This window comes from Musa acuminata, chromosome BXJ1-3, assembly GCF_036884655.1.
Source record: "Musa acuminata AAA Group cultivar baxijiao chromosome BXJ1-3, Cavendish_Baxijiao_AAA, whole genome shotgun sequence".
NCBI lineage: Eukaryota > Viridiplantae > Streptophyta > Magnoliopsida > Zingiberales > Musaceae > Musa > Musa acuminata.
In genome coordinates, this window is record NC_088329.1 from 41281293 (window position 1) to 41306085 (window position 24793).

The 24793-nt window shown below is 38.3% G+C and overlaps 2 protein-coding genes across 6 annotated transcripts; both read left to right on the forward strand.

Moving 5' to 3' along the window:
• Positions 1-710: 710 nt before the first annotated feature.
• On the forward strand, positions 711-12049 carry LOC103978908 (flap endonuclease 1-A). The gene is made up of 17 exons (XM_065138760.1): positions 711-944; positions 1042-1158; positions 1358-1416; positions 1560-1619; positions 1752-1805; positions 1898-1946; positions 2084-2131; positions 3532-3597; positions 3897-3947; positions 4028-4147; positions 4221-4305; positions 6933-7014; positions 10648-10756; positions 10847-10907; positions 10996-11038; positions 11113-11167; positions 11767-12049. Exons 1-17 carry the CDS (start codon positions 933-935, stop codon positions 11839-11841), a joined length of 1146 nt encoding a protein of 381 aa, XP_064994832.1. The 5' UTR covers positions 711-932; the 3' UTR covers positions 11842-12049.
• Positions 12050-13220: 1171 nt separating this feature from the next.
• On the forward strand, positions 13221-24320 carry LOC135631251 (nuclear pore complex protein NUP98A-like). 5 transcript variants are annotated; one of them, XM_065138767.1, is made up of 12 exons: positions 13221-13404; positions 13938-14216; positions 16160-16753; positions 17012-17227; positions 17723-18351; positions 18493-18580; positions 18655-18715; positions 19172-19310; positions 19479-19595; positions 19759-19942; positions 22772-22834; positions 23474-24320. In XM_065138767.1, exons 1-12 carry the CDS (start codon positions 13386-13388, stop codon positions 24172-24174), a joined length of 3090 nt encoding a protein of 1029 aa, XP_064994839.1. In that variant the 5' UTR covers positions 13221-13385; the 3' UTR covers positions 24175-24320. The 5 variants fall into 5 exon arrangements, with proteins under 5 accessions (XP_064994839.1, XP_064994844.1, XP_064994849.1 ...); XM_065138772.1 differs by having other exon boundaries at positions 19762-19942; XM_065138777.1 differs by having other exon boundaries at positions 13236-13404; positions 18505-18580.
• Positions 24321-24793: the final 473 nt, after the last annotated feature.

The following is a 24793-nucleotide window of genomic DNA, read 5'->3' on the forward strand; positions in this document are numbered from 1 at the left end:
GGCACATCAGGCAACGGGAACCTTCACTATAAAAACCCTCGCACTTCGAGAAAAAAGGGGGGAAGAAAAAAAATCCCTAAGACTATCCACTGACTTGATCGTGAGGGGTCGGATTGAGCTCTCCCGACCCGACCTGTGTGCAGGTGCGAAGACGGAGGCCTCCCACTAAACGCTCAAGCGAGGAGCCCCCTCCCGGAGGAAACGGTGACCTTTTCACGATCGAACCATCACAGTCGGCCACTTCAGCAGTCTCAATGATTATCCCAGGAAGATCCCTAATCATTTAGACACGAACGCAGTTGCGTCGACCCCGAGACCATGAGGTTGTTTACACTAACACATGTACTTCTTATAATTTAGTATATCATGTCATCACCTCTTATTATATCATAAAAAAATTATATTGGAGCAAGATTATCTTTGACTATGTTGAATATCTAAACATTAACTTGATATATCCAAACATAAATTTTTATGTCATTGTAATCATTTTCTATCTCTCTTTTGTTCTTTTTTTCAGAATATAAAACTATAATAATTCATAAAGCACGATTACAAAAGAGTCAAAAGAGAACAAAGAACATCAGCTTACCATCTAATATTTTCAGAATTGACTTCTGTTTATATGTACACGTGCACATAAATGCCTGTGTATTTACTAAAATGTCACGTGCGGTATGCTGGTTCTTTGCTTCCGGCTCAACTCCCATTCCTTCGAATTGACTAGTTAGGGTTCGTCGCGTGCTCAATCCGACTCGTAGGCGTATGCGGAGCAGCGGCGGATCATGAGGACACAAACGCAGTATAAATGAGTCAGTGACGCGGGAAAGGAGAGAGCAGCCCTCCCAGGAGCTTAATTTTCCTTTTCCTTCTCCTTTTGATCGACCGCGGTCTCCCACTCTGGGCTGGTACCCTTCGACATTGTCATTGCCATGGGAATCAAGGTTAGGGTTTCGTTTCATTCCGTCTATTGCAGTTGTTTCTTGGCATCCTCACCGCGACCGCGGTCTCCTACTCTTCTTTGCCTGCTGTCCCTGCTAGGGTTTGACGAAACTCCTCGCGGATAACGCCCCCAAGGCCATGAAGGAGCAGAAGTTTGAGAGCTATTTCGGCCGGAAGATCGCGATTGATGCCAGCATGAGCATCTACCAATTCCTCGTCCGTTCCCCATCTCTTGGCCTCATTCCTAGTGTTTCTCGTTCGGAACTTATTTGGATTTGCCATTAGCATAGAGCTGCTTGTTAGATGAGTTCTAGGGTTTTGGGTTTTGGCAGATAGCGCCTGAGATTTTTAGCTCTCTGTTTTTTCCCCTAATCTTACGCGAATTCATGGTTTACAGTCATTTTGTTTCTTATAGATTGTCGTGGGAAGAACGGGTATGGAAACCCTCACCAACGAGGCTGGCGAAGTCACAAGGTTACAAAGCATTTCTTTAGTTTTATTCTTCTTTCCGTTTCTTTATAAGTGACAAGAAAAGTTTGAATCTCGATAAACATTTCTATTCAGTGGGTTTATTTATTTCTTCTTCTTGTTCTGACGTTTTGTTTGGTCTAAAAAAGTCACTTGCAAGGGATGTTCAATCGAACTATTAGATTATTGGAGTCGGGAATAAAGCCAGTGTAAGTCAGCATTTAATCTCAAACACTATCCTTTCATTTTCTTATTTTGAATACAGTTATTCCAGTTCTTTGGTTTTCCTCGAACTCTTGATTAAAAGCATCAAGTTTCTGTTTTTGTGGATGTGGTGCCAGATATGTATTTGATGGTCAGCCACCAGAATTGAAGAAACAAGAACTTGCCAAGAGGCAAGTCTTTGCTAATCTGCTATATTCTTTTTTCTTTTATTTACATTCTCATGGCTGAATAATGATGTTCTCTAAGTTTGTTGTGATTTTAGATACTCAAAGAGGGAAGATGCAACCAAGGATCTGAACACAGCAATAGAGGTAAGTGCTTCTCCATAATGGTGCTTTCTTACGACCTGAGATGTACTTTATAGGTTGTTTCTTTTTCCCCTCATGCTGCTTCTGGTCCCTCTTGTTCTGTTTTTAACCCTTTTAGGTGATGGCTTCTACCATTGCAGACTGGTGACACAGAGGGGATTGAAAAGTATAGCAAAAGGACAGTGAAGGTAGTTTTACATGTTTTTAGTTTTCAACAGATGATATGCCGTGAGGGTCTTGTTGACAACTTTTTAGTCCTAAATGATATTGATATTTACTTGTGTAAACTAGCACAAGGAAGCTTTAAGTTGTTTCTTGCTGATGTAATCCAAATATTTCAACCTATTTTTTAATATGCTTTTGGAAGAACTATCTGGGCAGCTATTAAACACTATATTACAATGCAATGCTTGTCTGATTGACACGGGGAAATGAATACCATTAGGAATATGATGTAGTTCGTATTCAAAGTGAATAAGCTAATTTTTGGTTAGTGTAATGCATTTGACATCTGAAAAAGCGAACTGCAAGCATCTCGTTGCTATTTTATAATTGCTTTCTATTTCTGTTGCTCGTTTTGGATGGATGTCCAAAGTTTCATCAAAATTGGCTGCATTTCTGTAAGCTGTTTATGAGATCAGGCTGTCCACCTATTGGTGACATCATGGTCTGCTTTGGCAGTTAATCTGCCTCAGTCTTATGTTACTTATGATTGACTTATATGTGGACAAGAACAACCAGAGATGGTACAGGAATTACCATTGGTACCACTCTTACAACAACCATTTCTTCCATAGTGTTTGTACAGAAAACAAACAAGAAAATATTGATGTATAATTATTTGAATCAACAATCCTCAATTACATTTATAAAGGACTCAATATGTTCGATCATTAAGTTTTTCCTGACCTAGTATTCATAAAGTAGAAAAGTTTAATTTTACATCTTTATTATGTTTAAGTAAATTGGCCCATATAGTGAAAATATGGATCTGGGTCAATAAAAGCCATTTCAAACTGCATATAATTTAAAAGATAATTTTTTTACGACCAATGTTTGTGATGTGACCAACTGGCAAGGTAAGTGAACAACCAATAATGTAGGCAATCTGACGTGAACCTAGACTTTTTGTTCCCAACTTAGCTGACTCTTGGGTGCAGTTGTTTAGGTGGGATTTGGGATTGAAGATGTCAAATTTTATTAAGACACAAATAGGTAAATGGAATGTTCAAGAGCTGTTTCGAATTCATCAACATAAGAAGCTAAAGAAAGATAAGCAGTCTGATAAAGTAACAAATTTAACTCCTATATATTTGGCAAGAAGAGGATAGATGGATGTATGACTTGTTATTCAAGAAATCACGCGTAAAATGTATCAAGTTCGAAAATTCAGAATTTTAGACAGTATCAGCATTGAAGAAGTATTTATTAGTAGCAGTCATCACCAATTATTAGGGAAGTCAGTGCTGACAACTGTTTAGTTAATTTGAACTGTAATTCTGCAAAACTCTGAGTATACCTTGTACTTATGCACTAATTTCATGATGATTTTTGGTTTTGCTTGCTAAAAGTTTCCATTTTTTGACAGGTAACTAGACAACATAATGACGATTGCAAACGTCTCTTAAGACTTATGGGTGTGCCTATCATTGAGGTAAAGTTACTTGGTTTAAGTTGCTGTTTGTTGAATGATTGACAGATGCATTCATACACATACAGGATGAAGTATTACAGCATATCAGGGAGACTTGGTTTTATTGTTTTGCATTGTCCATTCATCAAGTTATCTTTTTCTCCTTATTGCATGATGAATCAAGCTCAACAAGCACTGCTAACGATGACAATGTCCATTTGGCTTGGCATATGAGCATTTTTTGAATAGTTGCATGTGTTTCCTTAATTGATTTTTAAGCCTTGTTTCAAAAAGCTAAGCTCTCACTTTTTATTCCAAAGGCACCTTGTGAAGCAGAAGCTCAATGTGCAACTCTTTGCAAAAGTGACAAGGTAACTGATGCGCTTCCATAAATTTTATTTTATTGTGATATCCTAAACATATTTTCATCTTTTTTAGTCTTTATGTCTAGGTATATGCTGTTGCATCTGAAGACATGGATTCTTTAACTTTTGGAGCACCGAAATTTCTTCGCCACTTAATGGATCCCAGCTCCAAAAAAATCCCTGTTATGGAATTTGAAGTTTCAAAGGTATGTTTATTTTAAATGACAAGACTCTGGTTAATTGAACTACGAGTACACAGATCTCATGCTTATGTTTCAGGTTCTTGAAGAGCTAGAACTCAGCATGGATCAATTCATTGATTTGTGCATTCTCTCTGGATGTGACTACTGTGATAGCATAAAAGGTAAGATGCATCTTGCACATATTGCACGTTAACAGTGTATACAACACAAGCCACATGGATGCAAATATTTGTGCAGATTGATTGACAAATCGTCTTATAACTAAAGTTTATGTTTCCCATGTTTCTGATATCCTTGGTCATGATTCTTGATTCCTTTTCGATAATATTTGTCGGACTTCTATGCTTAGGATGATGAGTATACTTTCTTGCATATGACGTTGTATTTAACCTAAAGAAGGGAAATATATAGAACACATAGAGAATGTATTGAACAATCTCTTTTTGTTTAGACATAGTTGTACTTGTAAATCTCTAAAAAATTTCCAGATAATACTTGTCACTCTTTTAAGGTTATTCAGACATATATTGAGATATAGATAAGACTTATATCACATCTCTCAAGTTTTGATTCATAATATGGACACATTGATATAGGACATAACATGCATATACATATATATGTCCAGCTCTTTCCAGCTATGAAAATGTTTTTAGATTGATATCATCTGACCCACTTTCAGTTCTAATGGCTCACTATAACAGTGCAGTATAGGGCAATTAGTGGCTCAGTGTTGGAAGTGCCAGCAGCAATTATTATCCGAGGACCAATATACTTTGTATCATTGTGACAAATGTAATAAAGTTCCTTTTTTCATATCTTATTTCTGAGCTTAAACTATTACTAAATAAGTGAAGTTAGAGAACTTGCTTAAGGAAGTCTATCTATACTATCTTATTCAATTTAGCCACTGGATATAATATTGCAGATGAATCCACATAAATATCACCAGGGACACACTAGTGAAGAAGTATGCCTCATTTGACATTGTCACTGGCAAGAGGGAACAAGAATGACAAGGTCTTACGTTGAATGTGGTACCAGCACTAAACAAATGGGAATGTTTTAGATGTTCTGCTAGTTTTAACATCCATTATGTCTATTTTAAACAAGGCTATTTTGTCCTAAAATTTATTTAGCTATAATTAGTCTTCCTAAAATTTTGTCATCACCCATTAGTTTTTGCTTTGTGGTATTGTGATCTACGTTCACCATGATTCAGTTCAATGAAATAATAAGTTAATAACTATAATAACTATAATAACTAGGCTTATGGCCAGGTGGCCCACACATGATTATATATTTGTTTTTATGCACATTTTTCTGCTTGTGCATGTGCATGGGTGTGGCATGTGCACATACATGGGTTTGCATAAATAGGAATGACAAGGTGCACATACATGAGCATTTCCAGATTCAAAGCAATAAATACCCTCCGATTTCTTAATCAACCTTGGTGCCCTTTTACTCTTGTGATGTAAGAATCTAATGTGGTGCACCAAGTAAATGCAGGTTTCAATTCATGGGAACCTCGAGATAGTCTTTTTCTTTTTTGGGGTTTTTGAGCTTTTGCCAGGCATTCTCCGAAATTTGGTATTTATCGACATACCAACACATGGTATATTGGTACATTGCTATGGGTTCGGTTCTTGATACCAGTGTCTGCCGTACCGAAGCATACCGTCCGTACCAGTCCGACAGGTACTCGGTACGCGGACTGCCCGGTACCGCTACAGTACTACAGTACTACACTGTAGCACTGCTACAGTATACAAAAATAATATAAAATTATCGGTACACCAGGGTGTACAGCTCGGTACGCCCTGGTGTACCGCCCTGACACGGACTTAGCTGGATTTGCCTAAGTCGTGCGGCACCCTCGCGCGTCCGTCCGCAAAGGTCAGCCTCCCCGAAGCCTCCCATTGTCCCTTAGGACCACCAAAAGAGAGAACGGGTTAGAGAGAACGCCTCCAACGGGATCCACAAGCAAACATCTCCGAAAAACACTTCATAGACAATGCAAATTACAAACAGACTATTACAAGCTCTGAACAGTGGCACAACAAAGGGTAAAATGGTCCATTATAGACCGAAAAGCTCTCGCAAGTGTCTACATGACACAATCTTTATTTACAAGCCTAAAGAGGCCACCAACCCAACTAAAATGGGACTATTAAGCCTTCGGCCGCCCCTTTACATTCTGTACAAGGCATGAACATGCCAAACGACACGGACATACATAAGCATTACATCAAACACCTTGTTTAGAAGTTTGTCCGTGACAGCCCGGTACACCGGTACCATACCGTACCGAGCCCGGGTCGAAACTCCGGTACGGTACGGTATGACGAACCTTGCTTGATACCTTGGTTAGGTCTAACCATAAATATTTATCTCTAGTGTCTATTTTGGCTAAATGTCTCCTTTATATATTTAGAAACCCCAAGCTAGCATAAGCGAGAAAAGGTTAGGGACTTGGAAACTTATCTGATGAAGTTTCTTATTTTTGTTAAATTTTCTCGTATGACATAGTATAAAAATACATCCTTTTCTCAATTCATGCTCGAGTTATATTCAAAGAATCTTGATGTAAGGTGCCCATTCTTAATTTAGAAAAGTGTATATGAGCTCTAGAACAGATTATTACTTCTTTTGGTATGCTTGTAATTTTAGTTTCATAATGGATTTTCCATCATTATGCATGTGATACATTCAATTCTTTCTGACTTTATATGTGTTGAAGATCTGTGCTAGATTAGATAGCTGTAAGTAATTGCTTTTGAAGCAGGTATTGGAGGTCAAACAGCTTTGAAGCTTATTCGGCAGCATGGTTGCATAGAGAATATCTTGGAGAACATAAACAAAGAAAGGTAGAGCAAGATTAAAATTGAATCTTAATCTGTTGAGATTGATGCCAGATTATACCCTGATCTTATGATATTTATACACTTAGCTGTAAGAACCATAAAGCACAGGTATTGATCGTCATGAAGTTTATTCAATCATATTTCTTAAAAATGGATATTTGTATTGGTTCTTTTATTGTTTATAACATACTCAGAATGAACAAGTTTGCTGTTGAAAGAGTAGCCATATGCATCTATTATGTGTGTCAAACATCCTTGCATTTAAGACAAACATCCACCAAACAAATGCTGATTTCATCCTTTGTTCTCAGAATTTTGTGTGTCAAAAATGTCTTGCATTTAAGACAAACATCTATGAAACATGCCAACTTGATCATTTGTTCTCAAAAATGGTGGTTCTTTGCCATTCTTGCTGTATGAGTTTGCAGATTGCTTTGACTTGACTTATAGGTGGCAATTGTGATGATATATCTTTTAGAGGTGTTTTGCCTACAGACTTTGCTATTGTTGTCTTCCATCTCAGATTGCTCTGACGTTGCATTCTACTTTGAGGGTTCTTATTCTGTTAAAAAAATAAAAACAAGTGTATCGTGGTTTTTCTTGTCTCATTTTACAAGAACCAGGCGTAATACTTTTATGGGAAAAGGTTTCTTTGTTACCATTTCTTTTCTTGTATATTGTCTTAATAGACAAAACCTTCATTAAAGGTTTCTTATAATATTTGTCATTATTATAATACCTGAAACATGCATATTTCACCGAACTTCACCGAAGTTGGTTATATATGATAGTGGAAATTTATTTTTTGAAAAATCATGAAACATAAGTTTATGTGTATCTAATTTTTTGCTTATTCCTTTTGAAGAGGATAATATATGCATATAAACTAATGCTTTGGATGAATTTGTATGCTGTGAGAGCAGTTCTTTGGTGGTTAGTCCATCTTTCGGAGTGCTCAGGATGTATAGTCATCAGCTTAGGTCATTCCTGCCATGTATAGGATTGACTTATTCTTGGAAATTAGATTGTTTGATGGTAGGATTGAGTTTTGTGTGTGTTATCAATTATTATCTAAACCTCAACTTCCTAGAATTTTTTGGCTACAACTAGTATGTATGTACACATGATAGCCCTCACTCAAACAATTAGGACAATTGGTGCCGGAGCTTTTATTTTGTAATAATGGTTTAACTTTTAGTTTACACTTGTGAACTCTAAGATAACAGTCCAAATTTCAAATTTTCCTTCTTTTTGAAAAAAATAATTTATCTCGTGCTTGTCACAAATTAGTTAATAAAGCTATTTAAAAAAATCATCATCATGAGTGAAACTCTGTTTTTCCTGTAGTTTCTTATTTCTGTGCTTATTAGGTGTTGTCTTTTGTGCTATATGCTTTTTTCTTTCTGGATCTTGTTGGCCTTTATATATTATCCAGGTAATTCTAAAGCTTCTGCCTAAACTTTATGTATGTTTACTATGTTACAGGTAATTAGTTGGCAAAAAACAAGTTCATTTTCTTCAATAATGAGTTAACATGCCATCAGTATCTGAACAAGGAAATAACTACAGTAAATTTGCTACCACCTTATATTATCTTGTGCTTCTTGGCCATTTAACTTGGCAGGGCTCAAACCTATGTATTAAAGTTGTATTCATTAGCTAGCATATTGAAGACTTAGATCCTGGGTTTTGTTCCCTTTTTTTGAAATGCTTTGGCATGCCCATTAGAGAAGCCACTTGCTAAAGTCCAGTGCAAAAGGATGTACTAGTCAAGGCTAAGCCATAAGCCAAGTTTGTTATGACTTGAGGAACTGGCTGATTTAATAATTGGGTGTAGCAGGCGTTCACCAACATATTTAGTCCATCTTACTATTTCCTGACGTGTAGATCAATATTGTTATGTTAGAAGTACATCACTGAGATGTCATAATCTCCTACGTTAGATTCCTGACATCCTCGTCAGGATTCATCATGTATTACATAATTCTTCTGCAAATGCTCCTGATGTCTCACGGGACACCATTTTCGTGTCTACTAATCAGTGATTAAAAAAGGCGCTCGGGCGAGGCGAGGCGAGGCCCGAGCGCCTCGCTAATCTCCCAGGCGGCGCGCTTCAAACAGGTGTCGCCTGGGCGCTCACCCGAGCCCAGGCGCTGGGCGCTTCGGGCGAGCGCCTGGGTAAACCAAGGCGACGGAACCAGGATTTTAGGTCTGGTTCGGTCTTGGTTCGGTTGGTTAGTTGGTTCAATCGAACCAACTAAACCGATATAACCCTTACCCAACCCTAACCCGCTGCCACTCCCGATCTCGCTGCTCGCTGCCGTTGTCGCTGCTCGCCACTGTCGCTGCTCGCAAACGCTGCCTCTATCGCCGCTCGCGCCTCCCGCTGCTCGTCACTCCTGTCGCCGCTCGTCGCTGTCGTTGCTCGCAAACGCTGCCTCTGTCGCCGCTCCTGCTCCCGCTGCCGTTGCTCGCCGCTGTCGCTGCTCGCAAACGCTGCCTCTGTCGCCGCTCCTGCTCCCGCTGTCGCCGCTCGCGCCTCCCGCTGCTCGCCGCTCCCGCTCCCTTTCCCGCTGCCGCTGTCGTTGCTCGCCGCTGCCACTGCCGCCGCTCACGGGAGCGCCTGGGCGAGCAACAATAATTATTTAATTATAATTATTTAATTATAATTACAATTAAATAATTATAATTGTTTAAATTATTTATAATTTAAACAATTATAATTATAATTGTTTAAATAATTATAATTAAATAATATAATTATTTAAAATTTTAAATAACATATTTTTATTTAAAATTTTAAATAATTATATTTATTAATTATATTATATATTTTTATATTTTAGCGTTTCGCTTCGCTCGGGCGAGCGCCTAGCGCCTCGGGCGTTTTTGGACCTTGGCGCCTTTTGGCGCCTAGCGCTTTTTAAATCACTGCTACTAATGCCATTTTAGCATATGTTAGCTTACACCAAGTGGTGACTTATCTGTCAGTCCTGGTTGAACTAGATCCATATATTCTTCCCTCATTGAATGCTTCCTAATAGTACCTATCTTTATTCTCTCCTGCTTTCAATTTTATTTGAAACCATGTGTACCTGAATAATCTTCTAGCCTATTAATTATTATGCCAAAATGCAAATCATATATGCAAATCCACTTTCTTGTTATTTCTTGTTGTGGAACTGTTGTTGACATCCCCCAACTATTATGTTATCGCATGTCACCCTGTATCGCATAAAGTTACTTGTTATTGGACACTTCAGTTGGCACCAACACTTAATGTGATTATATATTCTTATTTATAGATATCAATTCAAGCTTGTTCAAATCATGTATATTATGTATCTGCAAGATTTGGATTTGGAGATGATGGCTATCTCCACTTGTGAGTTCTTTGTCTCGATTCAAGCTTGTTCAAGGCGATTATGTTGCATTTGTCCTAAGCACACCTAGGCCATGCTCGTCACTTTACATATTTGCATGTAGCATATGCATGAATGTCAGCTATGACATCTTTAGTTGTTTTAGACTTTTAGTTAATGAAGGTGCAAGAGGCCCACCATTTCTGGAGACCCATTGATTGTATTATGTCTTTGAGACTTCACACAACTTCATAGCATGCACTTTCTATTGCAGGTACCAAATACCTGAGGACTGGCCATATCAAGAAGCTCGTCACCTGTTCAAAGAACCTAATGTGATTATGGATGTACCAGAGCTGAAGTGGACTGCTCCAGATGAGGAGGTAACTAACGAAAATAATAAAGGTGCTTCCGATCCATATATTAGACATCTTGGGACAACCTAACCAGGCATTTCTGTTTCTCATACCTAGGGTCTTGTGAACTTTCTGGTGACTGAGAATGGTTTCAACAATGATCGAGTTACAAAGGCATGTATTTTGTGCAGTTTGATCATTGCAACTACCCACGAAATAGTTTTCTCTGTACTTAGCTATTTGGTGTGTGTATATTTTCTAGGCAGTAGACAAGATTAAAGCAGCCAAGAATAAATCTTCTCAAGGACGGTATGTTTTCTATTACTTTGTTAACTGAAGTTTTATTTTGCTTGTGATCAACAAGAGCACTTTCATTTACTCAGGCTGGAGTCGTTCTTTAAGCCTGTTGTAAGTGCATCTACACCACCTAAAAGAAAGGTAAGTGCCATAGCCACCACCTCTCTCCTTGCATCTTTTTCTGGTCTTCATGGCTGTCAAAAGAATGAGTAATAGTTTCTCTTAGTAAATGTGTTATGCTGTGAGTACTTGAAATAAACTTCAGGAAATCCAGATGATGGAACATTTACTTGTCTTATGTGACTTTGCCATAACTGTCTTTAAAAGAATCAAGGAAGTCGTGAGTCATAGGTAGTGTGAATTTGCATATTGAATGTGAAGGCCTGTACTGATGCCAATTGTGTATCTGCTGTCAAAGCGGAGTTTGTAAAGAACAAACCCTTGTTTTTCTTTTTCAGGTAACTGACTGACCAGTGAAACCACAAACAAGCTTAGATAAGATATTTAGCCATTATAAACATATGAGATATATCTACATGTTCAGATAATGCACAGAATTGGGACAGCTTAGATGGCCTGGCAAATGGTTACATGCGAATCCATTGTTCTGTTTCTGACTTGATCGATCATTGCAAAATGCTAATTATTGTTCTTAACCTCTTCACAGCATATTTGGGATTGTTCTGCATGTTAATGATAGAAGTACCTTGCTGAGAACATTGCTGAATTTCTTTTGTCAGGATTTGGAAAAAGTGGCCAAAGAAACTTCGACGAACAAGAAGTCTAAAACCGTGGGTGCAAGAAAGAAGAAATAATTGGAAAATTCAGTCTGTGCTTAAACATAGCATCTTGTTGACTGAGCGGACGAGAACCATTTTGTTGGTTCGTATTTTGCCGATCCTATCTGCACTACGGTTTGGGCTTTTATGATACGACTCGGCCGAACCTGTTTACTAGTAGTTCTTAATGGTAGATGTAGTTATGTTAATTTATTAAATGTGTTTCATGGTTTATTTGTGCTTATTTGCTGGCATCTCTCTTCCGAGCTACGATATCATGGGACATCAGTGGTCAAGTGATCGCCTGCATTGCCGAGAGCTGCGGCTAAAAGGTATGCTGCCGTGGCTGGGCCTGTAGTACACCATTCATATTGCCACTTTAGTACTTAAAAGCATGCAAACTTTTGGGACGATAACTCGATGAGATGTTGGTATTGCTTTTTGCTGTCCTTTGCGCAGGAAAATACTATAAAGTTGACTTATGGTGCAAGCAATGTCCTCAAGAAAATGCTATAAAGTTGCAAAGAATAAAAACAATTTATCTCTGTTTAATTACTAGCCCTAGTGACTAATTTTAATAGAAATCAACACCCCCTTCCCCCATCTGCTGATCAAAGGAACCATATGGATTTAATTACTAGCCCTCTAAGACTTTACTTTATATTATTTTCCTCATATTTATTGGACTTGCTTCTATATATAATATATGCAGTTACCTCGAGAAAATAATAGGAGCAGTAGTTTTTCTATTTCCAAAACCATCATGTTTTATCCTTTCCGAGTCGACCACAAGACGTCTATAATTAGTACTTTCAAGTTCCAAGGATTCTTGCGTGTCCAACCCTTCAGTTGTAGTTCAAGTATGTACCAAATTGTTTTAGCAAATGAATATTCCATCAATAAATGTTGCCGTTCATCACTTTCATCTTCACACACAACACACTTCCATTGGAATAATGCCCACTAAACTTAGCATTTCATAGGTAGATAGCCGATTAAAATACGTCGTCCAATCAAACACGTAAGCCTTAGCTATAACAAGAATATCCCAAAGCTCCAGAGAGACAGAGACATACTGATCCCTCAAATTGATTGATGCACTTTGCATCAAATTTCCAGATGTTTCATCGAGTCATCTTTAGTGAGGCGGTGAAGGTAAGCTGATGGCGTTATTATTCTTGAGCCACACGTAAAGGCCAGAAGTGGAAGTCCCCTACTGCGGTGGGTCCCATTCGCTCCCAACCACGTCATCACATGTTACGCTCCGCTCCTTGATCCTTTTCCCCGTCATCAATCCTTACGCGTACAGCGCGTCTGACGTTTGATTTTGTTTTATCTTTAGTATTTGTTTTATTTTTATTTTACTGCGTTGGCCTCAAGCTAACTCCATAAGCCAAGCAACTTCTCGGTCAGACAGTGTGTCCTTATGAGTAGTGCTTTTGGAGAGAGAGAGAGAGAGAGAGGGCGGAAAGAGGCCTTCCGACGAAGCGTCAGTGGTGCGCTCACTCCCTCTTCCACCTTTCCGCTTCTGCAGAACCCTAGTCGTTCTTCTTCGATCGAGGAGAGGAGGATTCGTCACCATGTTCGGCTCCACCAACCGTACGCGTCCGATCACATTCTCTTCTTCCCGTGCTCGTATACGTTCTTTTAGGTCCTTTTTCTCTTCTGATTTTGGGTTCTGTCGGAGGGATTCTGATCGGGTTTCCAAAGATTACGCTACTTGCTCGCACCGACTCGTTCGAACCGGGTCAATGCCACATGATGTGAAGATTTCTTCTCAGAGTGATTCGGTGGGAGGATATCGTTCTTGATCGGTGGTGTTTTCGTGGGCTCGATTTGGTGGTAGTTTGATGGTGTATTGGTTTGTGTGCCCTTCCAATTCCTTGTAGGGTATGTTTGTAGGGTTCTCTAATTCTTGCTTTAGCTTGTACTGGTATGTCGATGCTCTGTTTGCCAGGCCGCCTTGTTCTCAAGAGTTCATATTGTGGCTCGCTTAATCGTCTTTGTGCTTTATTGAGCCTTCAGTTGCAAATTTTATTCTCTCTACCGTGGAGTTGTTTTATCTCTTGTTTTGATTTATGTTGTTATTTCTTCTCTAGTTCTGAAAAAATCATGGTTAATTTGCTGTGCAGCTTTCGCTCAGCCTTCTAGTCCATTTGGTTCCCAGTCAATGTTTGGGCAAACAAGCACCAGTGGCACTAATCCGTTTTCCCCCAAACCGTTTGGAAGTCCAAATCCTTTTGGTTCACAGACAGGGAGTTCGATATTTGGTAGCACATCTACTGGTGTCTTTGGACAGCCTTCTACACCTGCATTTGGTGCTTCTCCGTCTCCGGCTTTTGGGAGTCCCATGCCTGCTTTTGGGGCATCGTCCACTCCTGCATTTGGCAGTTCTTCCTCTTCCTTTGGTGGTGAGTATATCTCGAACAGGCAATTATTAGTGTGGTCATAATCAAATCTTTTGGTATTGGCTATTAACTTTTTGATGCTTTTGATTTAATGCATGGAATCCTTCGTAAATTTGTTTTTTGCTTGCTAGCTAACTTGGTGTTGTACATGTCAAGTTTAGCAAGTAATTTTCTACATGGTATTCCTAGTGCCTCTTTGGTTCAAGTATCTGAAGAAATAAGTGAGTTATTCTGAGAATAAGCTAATCGATGGTGCTGTTTATATCTGGATGTTCTGGGGAATGAATGGTGATCTTTGTTCTCCATTAGAAGAGGAAAAAGTAATTATGTCATTTAAGAGCTTGGTAGTCTGGTTGACTAGGACTCTTTACCAGATGATCCCAGTATTGAATCCTGCAGAAAAAGCTACCTTTGGGAGTTGTTACAAAGTAAATGCTTATTTACTCACTTTTTTCTTTGGCCATTGGGCTTTAAGAATTAGGTCTCCCAGTGCATGCGTGACTAATATTTCTGCACTAGCTTTTGATAGACTATTTGAAAAAAAACATAGCTTCATTCGAAAGGAGAATCTTAGTCTGGAATCTGGACACCTCTAAGGAACGTCAAATTTCATTTATTGTTTCTGGAGTCTCTGTCTTATGACAGGTCTATGACTAATAAGATATTTGTTTTTAGTTAACAGCTAACACTCTTCATATAAAGATTTGATCTATATATTATGGGAATCTCATTGGTCTCTGTCTGTGCTTGTATTACGTGAATGCCACAGGCTTTGTTATATTATACAGTCTTCATTGGTGAAGTTCTCTTTTATTGCTGCTGATTGGACTGAAAATGTTTATTTGAGTAAGCTGGATATATGATGTCATCGATCTATTTACAGATAAGTCTAGGTGAGATGATGATGAGGATCTAGCCTTTTCATGAGCAACTTGTCATGTCCCAGCTCAATGAGAGAATTAATCCATTAATTTTATGAGCCTAGAACGATGTCACTGAAAATGTTAAAGCCTTGTCAATGGTACTAGGTCTGTTTAGCCATAGATACATTTGTGTTCATCCTGACACTTCCAATTTATGATTAAATTGGGATGTCACAACATCCGTCATTTAAGCCTTGATCTCTTGATTAAGCCTAACAAAATCAGTTCTGGCGGGTAGTACATGAGATCCAAAAACTAACTACATATCATGATATGCTTGTAGCCATGTTAATGATTAGTCCTTTGTCTATTTGGATCACCTAATCATCCTAGTGCTAGGTGCTCTGGTACCCATTTTGACAACGCAGCTAAATGCGAGAGAATTGACTCATTAACTTGATGAGCCTAGAACCATATGATCCAAAATGTACATATGCTGGTGTTAATGATAGTAATCTCATATAGTACGGTATACAACCATGTTCACTCCTTTCACTTCAATGCGAGACTAGATCAGGGTGGGACTAAACCAGGGTGTCACACAACTAATTTCTTAGTCTTCAACAAGGCCTTGTACTGATTAATACTTTGCTGGGAATACTATGTTTGGAGGATTGGTGCTTAGGTTATAACTCCATGAAAGTTCTGCACAATCTTAGTTTTGTTGATTTGGAGTTTTACTACATAACTGAGCATGTTTTTGTGGAAGACTCTTGGGTGGAAATATTTGGCAGGAAGATCCAATGGATTCTCTTTAGATGACTCCTTTTATATTGATGATCTTTTATGTAAATACGTTGTAGCTGATGTAGCTGATTTGATACCACGGATTTTCATTGCAAGTCCTGTTAAATCTATACTCTTATATGTTATAGCCGGATACTTTCCAATTCAGTTCATAGTGTGCCCTGTCAATACTGTCGGATATTTGTGTGCCATGTTCTCTGATATGAATCATAGTGCTTACAAGTGATAGGGTTTAATTATTTGCTTTTCTATTATTGTTCTGTGACTCTGTCGCAGGTCCTTCTTTGTTTGGGCAGAAGCCAGCTTTTGGGAGCTTTGGGTCATCTTCCAGTCTATCAAGTCCTTTTGGTAGTACATTTCAGCAGACACAACCAGCATATGGGAGCAACCTCTTTGGTTCTACCTCACCATTTGGTGCATCTAGTCAACCTGCATTTGGTGCTACTACTACCCCAGCTTTTGGCTCTGTGACCACCCCTTCTTTTGGTGCCACAACTTCACCAGCATTTGGTGCCCCAAGCATGCCCGCATTTGGTACTACAACTCCTTCATTTGGCTCAACATCGGCACCACTTTTTGGTACCACAGGAACTTCTTTTGGGGCTTCAAGTTCCCCAGCGTTTGGTTCAACAATGACACCATCTTTTGGAACTCCAACTACCCCTGTGTTTGGATCTTCAAGTACACCAGCATTTGGTGCATCTACTGCTCCCACGTTTGGGTCTCCTACGGTTTCTGCTTTTGGTGTATCAAGTGCTCCTTCTTTCAGTTTTGGTTCCACCGCTTCCTTTGGGCAGTCAGCATCTGCATTTGGAAGTACACCATTTGGAGTGTCACCATCTCCTTTTGGTGTTCAGAGTTCCCCATTTGGTAATTCTTTTTGTCCTTCTATCCAAAAAAATTATACTCCTTGAGGTCAGAATAACCTGAAAAGCATGTCTGTGTAGTAATTATTTTGAATTTCTTGTTTATATCCTATAGTGCTCTGGACTCTGGAGTACGTTTTTGAATAGAAGTGTACTCATTTATCAAAGCCCTTCTCTTGCTCACCCTTTTGGATCCCTTCCTATTGGTATTCTTATCACTATTCTGAATTTTGTTCTCCCCTCTTGTGCTAATCTTTTGCAGGTGCTCAGGCGATGACACCAACATTTGGTAGCCCAGGTTTTGGACAGTCAGCATTTGGAGGAACAAGAGTTGCAGCATACAGTCCAACACCTGACATTGATGGTGGCACTGGTAGTCAGCCTGCTGGCAAGCTGGAATCAGTATCGGCGATGCCTGCATATAAAGATAAGAGTCAAGAGGAATTACGATGGGAAGACTATCAACGTGGTGACAAAGGTAAGAACTAACCCTTTCAATGTGGCTCTTTTCTCAGGGTATGGCGAACTTGCATAACTTCTATATTTGTCTGTTAGTAAAGCTAATATTTCTTTTTTCATATTATTGCACAACTCCAAAGTTCATGTTAACCAGGTGATATCTTTTTCTTCTGAAAACGGCAGAATAAGTGAGGTTCTGAATCTGTTTAAACAAAAAATTCTAAAGCTGAAAGTTCTGTAGGTAGCACGACAACCCTAATTTGGCATGTAGATCAATTGTTTCCTTGTTTCCTGAGGCAAAAAAATTAGCATTTTGTGGCTGAAACTTTTGTTTCCTCGTGAGAATTTGGCTTTATGTATCTTTCTCTGGTAATTGTATGTCCTAAAGCATTCTTCATCCTGGTTGGGGCTATTCTCCATAACTATTGTTCTTCATTGTCTTAATGTTTATTTCTTTTCCCACAATTTTCTGCTTCTACTATTGACTTGGTCTTTTTTGTTTGTGATCTTATAGGGGGCCCAAATCCTTCTGGACAGCCTGTAGGGCCACTCAGTTTTTCTTCTCCATCTCAACCCAGCCCTTTTGGTTCAACCGGTGCATTTCACCAATCTGCTGCAAACCCCTTTTCCTCCACAGCACCTTCCAATCCTTTTGTTATTAAACCTCCTAGTTTTGCTTCATCTGGATTTGGTTCTACATCTACTTCACTTTTTAGCTCACCATTCACTACATCCTCATCAAGCCCTTTTGGTTCCACTTCTTCCACGGCTTCACTGTTTGGTGCCCCTACTGGTTCTGCATTTGGTGCAAGTTCAGCATCCTCACCTTTTGGTGGAGCAACAACTTCTGCCTTTGGTTCAACTTCACTTTTTGGCTCCTCATTATCAGGGTCAAGTTCTGCTTTTGGGACCGGCCTGGCCTTTGGCAACACTCAACCGTCTGGGTTATTCCAGTCTTCTGTTTCACCCTTTGGTCAGACATCATCACCTTTTGGGCCAAGTACTGGATTTCAGCAAACCTCCTCTGCTTTTGGATCAAATCTTTTCAGCACTCAATCCACTGGTTTTGGGGGGAGTTTATTCAGCAGTTCAACACCGTCACTGTTTCCTTCAAGTACTCCTGCTGGATTTGGTCAAACAGCTGTAAGTAATATTCAAGTTATGCTGGCTTGGTCAGATTTTGATATACATATTACATATACATGTATGCTTGCATGTAATAAATTTTTATACCTGACTTGGTTGCATTATTCTGTAGTTGAACTTACTGCTTGTCTTTTACAGCCTTCTCTGCAGACACCTTTTCAATCGGTACCGGTAGCTCCGACATCAAGTTCATTTTCTTTTGCCAACTTTGGTCAGGCATATCCAAGTATGTTTGATGAGTTTTTCTTCTACTTGTTTTTGTTATGTATTACATATTTTTTCTTCTTTCTGGCATTTCAGCCTCTTCTGGTGGCTTTGGTGGCATTTCAAATATCTTCAATCAAGGCATCTTTGGACAGTCGTATGTTCCTTTTCTTCTGCTGTTCTTTTTTCTCCTCAGATTACCGCTTTGTTATTGTTGTATTTAGTTTTTAGTTGCCATTCCCATGTAATTATGACTGTTTTGGTTCTTTATTCAAGAGTTTCTAAAATGGTACTAAGTAAAAGTGAATAGTAGCATATTGTGGTAAAATATGCTGTTAGCTGTTCTGAACATCTCTTATATATTGTTTACTACATTGGAAGTGAGAGTACCGGACAACAGTTCACTTATCCTATCTTTTGTTTCAAATGCTCAAGCTAGTATGTGATGTTTAGTTGTTATCCAGTAGGGCAAATGAACAACCTGTGGGATGTTTTTTTTTTTAAGGGACAGTATGTAAGGCTTCATGAAAATGCTGCTATTAGTCCTGTCTTATCTCCTAAGTACATGTTTTGACCTTTTCTGTCTATATCCTGTTCTTTGTCTATGAACCAGTGCTTCTAGTCAATCCAATATGGTCATGCAACCAGCACCTGTTGCAAATCCTTTCGGAACACTTCCAGCAATGCCTCAGATGTCAATTGGTCGTTTGGGCTCCACCCCTTCAATTCAATATGGAATTTCTAGCATGCCTGTAAGTTTTTTTTTCCAAGACAGGGAACACTGTAGGAAAGTACCAGAATCTTTCTTGTGATTGTACATGCTGTGATTTTATCATTGATTTGTGCTGTTATCATATATCATGCTTCAGAGATTCATTATGTGAATTTTAAGTTATTAACAACTTCTTTGCTGTTAACAGGTTGCCGATAAGCCTCTTCCAGTAAGAACTTCTCCATTGGTGGTTCCTAGACACAGATCTCAAAGAAGCATTAGGCTACCTCCAAGGAAATATTCTCCTAAAACTGATGGCCCAAGGGTGAGAGATTGATATTGGGACAACTTACAACAATAATAATTTTGTTATAAGATTTTCAACAAAAAGAATTATTTGGTTATGAGTTAATGAAATGTAAGTTTGAAAGATGTCCTGCATTATATTAATCATTTTTCCTGAGGAAAAGTCACTATTTTTCTAATAGCAGGTGCCTTTTTTTTCTGATGATGAAGACACACTTTCAACACCCAAGGCAGATGCACTTTTCATTCCCAGAGAAAACCCTAGGTCACTGATTATTCACCCAAAGGAGCAATGGCCTTCACGAAGTAGTTTGGGAAAAGAAAGTATCTTAAAAGGTGGACCAACTAATACTGCTAATGAAAATGGTAAAATATTTCCCGCTCAGGATGCATTAACCACCTGATTACTTTGAATTCGCAACAAGATTTTTCTGCAGAAATTTTTAACATTATACACTATTTTAATAGTGTCCAATATATTGTATGGTACAGTTGGTTTGATTTGTTCTCACTTCTCATTAGGTTGGTTATAAAACCTTTTTTTGAGGTAAAAAAGGAGGATTAGTATTTATTCAATATGGTATTATTAGAGTGTCTAACCTTAGTGATTCTTGGATATATAAGAGCAATTTGCTGTAATTGTCATTTGAGTCGTCACTTGGATAGTATGCAAATGGATACACCATTTCATTTTGCATTACTTGTTATGATTAATGAAATTTGAAGGAAGAAATTACGAGCTGATGCTAAGCTGATCAACAACACATTCAATTGTAGAAGAGTATAAGATTGTAGGCTCACATGTGCAGCAACCAACTGGCTCATTTAAAGAAGAAAACAAGTTCAGCGATACATTAGCAATTTGGGTGCTTTGGAGTGTTCTGTGATGACCTTATTTTCATTGAAGGTCCGTGTGCTTTTAGGGTTCCCTAGAATCTTTATACAGGTTTTAGAGTGACCACTGACCAGGATCTCCTTTGTGCTTATGTCCAGAAACTGGAAACAAGGTGCAGATGTGAGTCAGAAAGGAACTAATCCAATAACTTGCAGACCAGAAATGAACTGGTCTACAAAACTATAAGGCCTTGAAACTGGAGTTACATATGGCAACTAGCAAGAAAACTGAAATTGTTTCCCTTGTAATTTTCTTGGGATTGTACTACTAAAAAGTTCGACTGTAAGCATGTTCTAGGGTGAAAAAGGATTTGGAACTTGCAGGAGTAAGAAAAACAAGGACCACGTCGATTGGTCAGTCTCTGAATCTTTTGTCCTCTAAAGCTACGAAAAATAGATTTTAACGCATAGGGGATACTTATCTTTTCTTCAGCAAAAGTATAAAACTTTAAACGAGAACTATTGCATGCATTTTCACAAAATTTGTATTGCACAGTTAATGGCTGAAGCTAGCATTACTTTCTCCAAGTACAATCCTAACTTTTTTTTATGGGCCACCTTATCCCTCTTGATAAAATTGTTTCTGTAAGTTGTGTCCTATCTTCCTATCTTAAGTGTTTCCAAAGGTTACAGATCAGGATGGTTAAGTGCCAGAAAGAGGCCATCTTCGTTAAAATTCTATCCAATTGTTATTGTTGCTTTTGCTGTAAAACAGAAGGCAAGTAAAGAGGTAAAACAGTAACAATATCCAATTGTTATTGTTGCTTTTGCTGTAAAGAGGTAAAACAGAAGGCAAGTAATGACAGTTATTTTTAACATTGTGTGTACAACATTTAATAAGCCTCGTGATCAAAGTTTCTGTGCAAGAAAGTTGTGATATTGATCCAATAAATTCGACATTGAGAATTCTTGTGGCCTTAAAGTTTGTGGATCGATCAGACTCAGTTGTAACTCATGGCTAATCCTGGTCGACCCCAGGCAGTCACAGTGATCTTAGTCTGGATTAATCCTTACTGATTTGAAAATTTTCCACTCATATCCAGTCAGACACAATGGATATTGACCACCTGTGGGCTTACAGCCCACACAGTGGCAAGATGATGGTGTGATCTTAGGATTTTCTAGTTGGTCTTCATTGTAAATTTCCAAATTAAATTCCATTGATTTTCCTCTACTGCATCTTCAATGGATCTCTCTAGCACACCAGCAATATTTACAATTGTTTCTTACATGTCAATGGCTTCATATGCTGTACATATTAGGGTTTAATATTTATTTCTTGATTACACCATTCAAATTCAGAACTTATTGTTTATATGTTAATCTAGCAACAATTCATTTTTCATATTTTCGCTAAAGAAGTTATTTGATCTTTAGACCTATAAGTTCTTCTAACATTTACATAATTTCTTGTGGAGAACATTTAAGATATTTTGCATTATTTTAAGTACTATGCTATGATAGAGAAGCTTCTGTTCTTAATAAGGGAAACCATAGAAAATGTAGTCTTAACTAAACTGTTTAAAGGATATAAATGATGTCTGTGATTAGATTGTTGTGGTATCCAGTGGTCTAGTAAGTCGATGGCGGCGGTGACATCTAGTTGACTTTGTGGCAAAGATTAGAAACCCAATGGTGATGCTGGGCAGAGTAAGTCTGGCCTATCTACAGTTCTGTACAAGGCACTTCTGTGAATCAATGCAATGATGACTTCTTATTAATTTATTAGATGAAGACTGCAAATATTCTTTCTTTTGAAACTAGGATGGATCCAATATGTCAGGTGCAAAAGGGATCTCGTATCATTTTCTTGAAGCAGGATGAGTCTAAAAATATAGTGCTGTTGTGAGGGGGCATGTTGGGACCATCATCCTTGCATGCTAATGCTTATTCAAGGAGAAGATTTTATCTTGGATTTCTTTGTTCATTCTGTTGCAGAGTTTCAATTTCGAGTCTAGTTATTGGTGAGATAATGATATGTTAGGTAGTTAACGTACCTTTGCTTGGAACTTTTGTCTTACATGATATCAAATTTGAAGATGTATTGTGTAACTTCAGTGCTCACTGTGAGTGAGTTGTTTCCTTTTCCTGGATCTTTGTAATTTCTATCAACTGATTCTTTAAATAAATATTAGTCTTGCACATCAGAAGTGTTCCATCAAATTAATTTCACTAATACTATTTGCTGAATGTTTGGTCACTCTCTATGTTGCTCCAACTTGAATATTTTTTCTGTTTGGTTGTAATAGCCTTGATTCATTTTGTTACTCCAACCATGTGTAACGATGATTCTTTCTTCAGGTAATGTATCAGAAAAGCCATTTGCTCCAACTTTTAAAGAACCATATGCAGGTGACAATGATGGTAAGTTCATTTCATCTATTTGTCTTTTTTGAGAGACTATTGGAAATTCCTGTCTTCAGCAGAAGAGGAAATTCCTTATTTCTAGTATCAAACAGGCATTACAGATGTTTCTGTTTGAATTCCTCAATGGTTGGAGAGCTTAGTTGTAAATTGTGTGGGTTTAAATGTAGTTTGTGTATATTTGATAATATATAGGGCCTTATTTTTGACTTGTCATCTTTTTTATGCTGATTGAAGGCAATTAATATAGTGCTAGTGATTATTTTTGTGATACCAATTGCCATGATCTGATAATACCTGCTAGACCAATAAAGCACAGATTAATCTTTAGTGACATGATCCAAAATGATTAATCAATTACTAGTAGTACTCCCAAGTCCCAACTAGGTTCGTTCTTAGCCTAGCATCTCTAGATGATTAATCAGGTCACCAACAAATTAATAATCTGGATGTATGCAGTTCAATTAAAAACAAATCTTGAGTGGACTTTTTCTTTAGTTGTCTTGGATAGATTTATTGATAGTTTTCTTTGACTAGTCCTAGTATTATATACCTTCCTTAAAACTTCTCTTTTGGGGTGAATTATTAAGATAACTATTTTCAGATTCTCATTTCTCACTTGCATTTAAAATGACGCAGAACGTGGTGCTGAGAACGGTCACACAAGGGAGCAAATTGACACGGTTATGCCACTTACAGAGCCTTTGCATGAGACAAATAGAACCGATGATGATCAGCTGCCGAAGGGAACAGACTCTTCATATGTGAAAATATATGGGCAGAGGCCTGGTGAGGCTGCAACTGCATACAAGCACGATGCAGGCATTGAAGCTCTCATGCCCAAACTTCGCCATGCTGATTACTATACCGAACCTAGCATCCAGGAACTGGCTGCAAAAGAGCTTGCAGAACCAGGCTTCTACTGCCATGTCAGAGATTTTGTGGTTGGCAGGCACGGGTATGGCAGCATCAAGTTTTATGGAGAAACCGACGTAAGACAGCTTGACTTGGAGTCAATCATCCAGTTCAACAACCGTGAAGTGATTGTTTACGGTGATGACAGCAAGAAGCCTCCAGTTGGGCAGGGTCTTAACAAGCCGGCTGAGATAACTCTTTTGAATGTCAAGTGCATGAACAAGAGGACAGGGCAGCAGTATACAGAAGGCCCCAAGGTCGAGAAGTACAAGGAGATGTTGACACAGAAAACTCAAGAACAGGGGGCCGAGTTCATATCGTTTGATCCTATCAAGGGGGAGTGGAAGTTCAAGGTCATTCACTTCAGCTGTTACGGGTTTTTGGTAGATACCGAGATATGTAGGAATCGTGCGGGTCGTTCCTAGCCTCGTTTTCTACATTTTCTTGCCAAAGTGAAAGCTTTCTGTGGATAAACATGTATGACTAGGAGATAGCGTAGTTTATTGTCCATAATTATACTCCTTTGTAGTTTATTGTCCATAATTCTACTCCTTTGTATCGCCTTTGTGTATAGGCTCCTCTTTGATGCATGTGTACAGGTTAACCTGCTCGTTTTGGAATCACCCTACTGTGACAGCCATCAACTGAGATCGGTGTGCTATGCACGCAAATACTACTTTGGAATTTGCTCCTCTCTTATGTATGTATGTATGCATTCTCACTTTGGTAATGCACAAGGCATCAGATTAAAGATCTGTCTTATAAGATATGAACAAAAAGATGAATTGATTAATACTAAGGATGTGGAGTGAGATAAAAGAAATATTGATATATTTTATTGAAAATAGTGAATGTTTTAAAGGGTGAATTTTTTAGAAAAACCTCTACGTTTAAGAATTTTTCAGCCAGTGTCTCAAGTTATAAAAAAATCTTATTGTATCATAGTCATGTGAAAAGATTATTTTATTTATAATAAATTTTTATTTTTATTTTTTATTTTTAAACTTATCGTGACCTTCGTCAACTCATCTTCATTCTGTACCA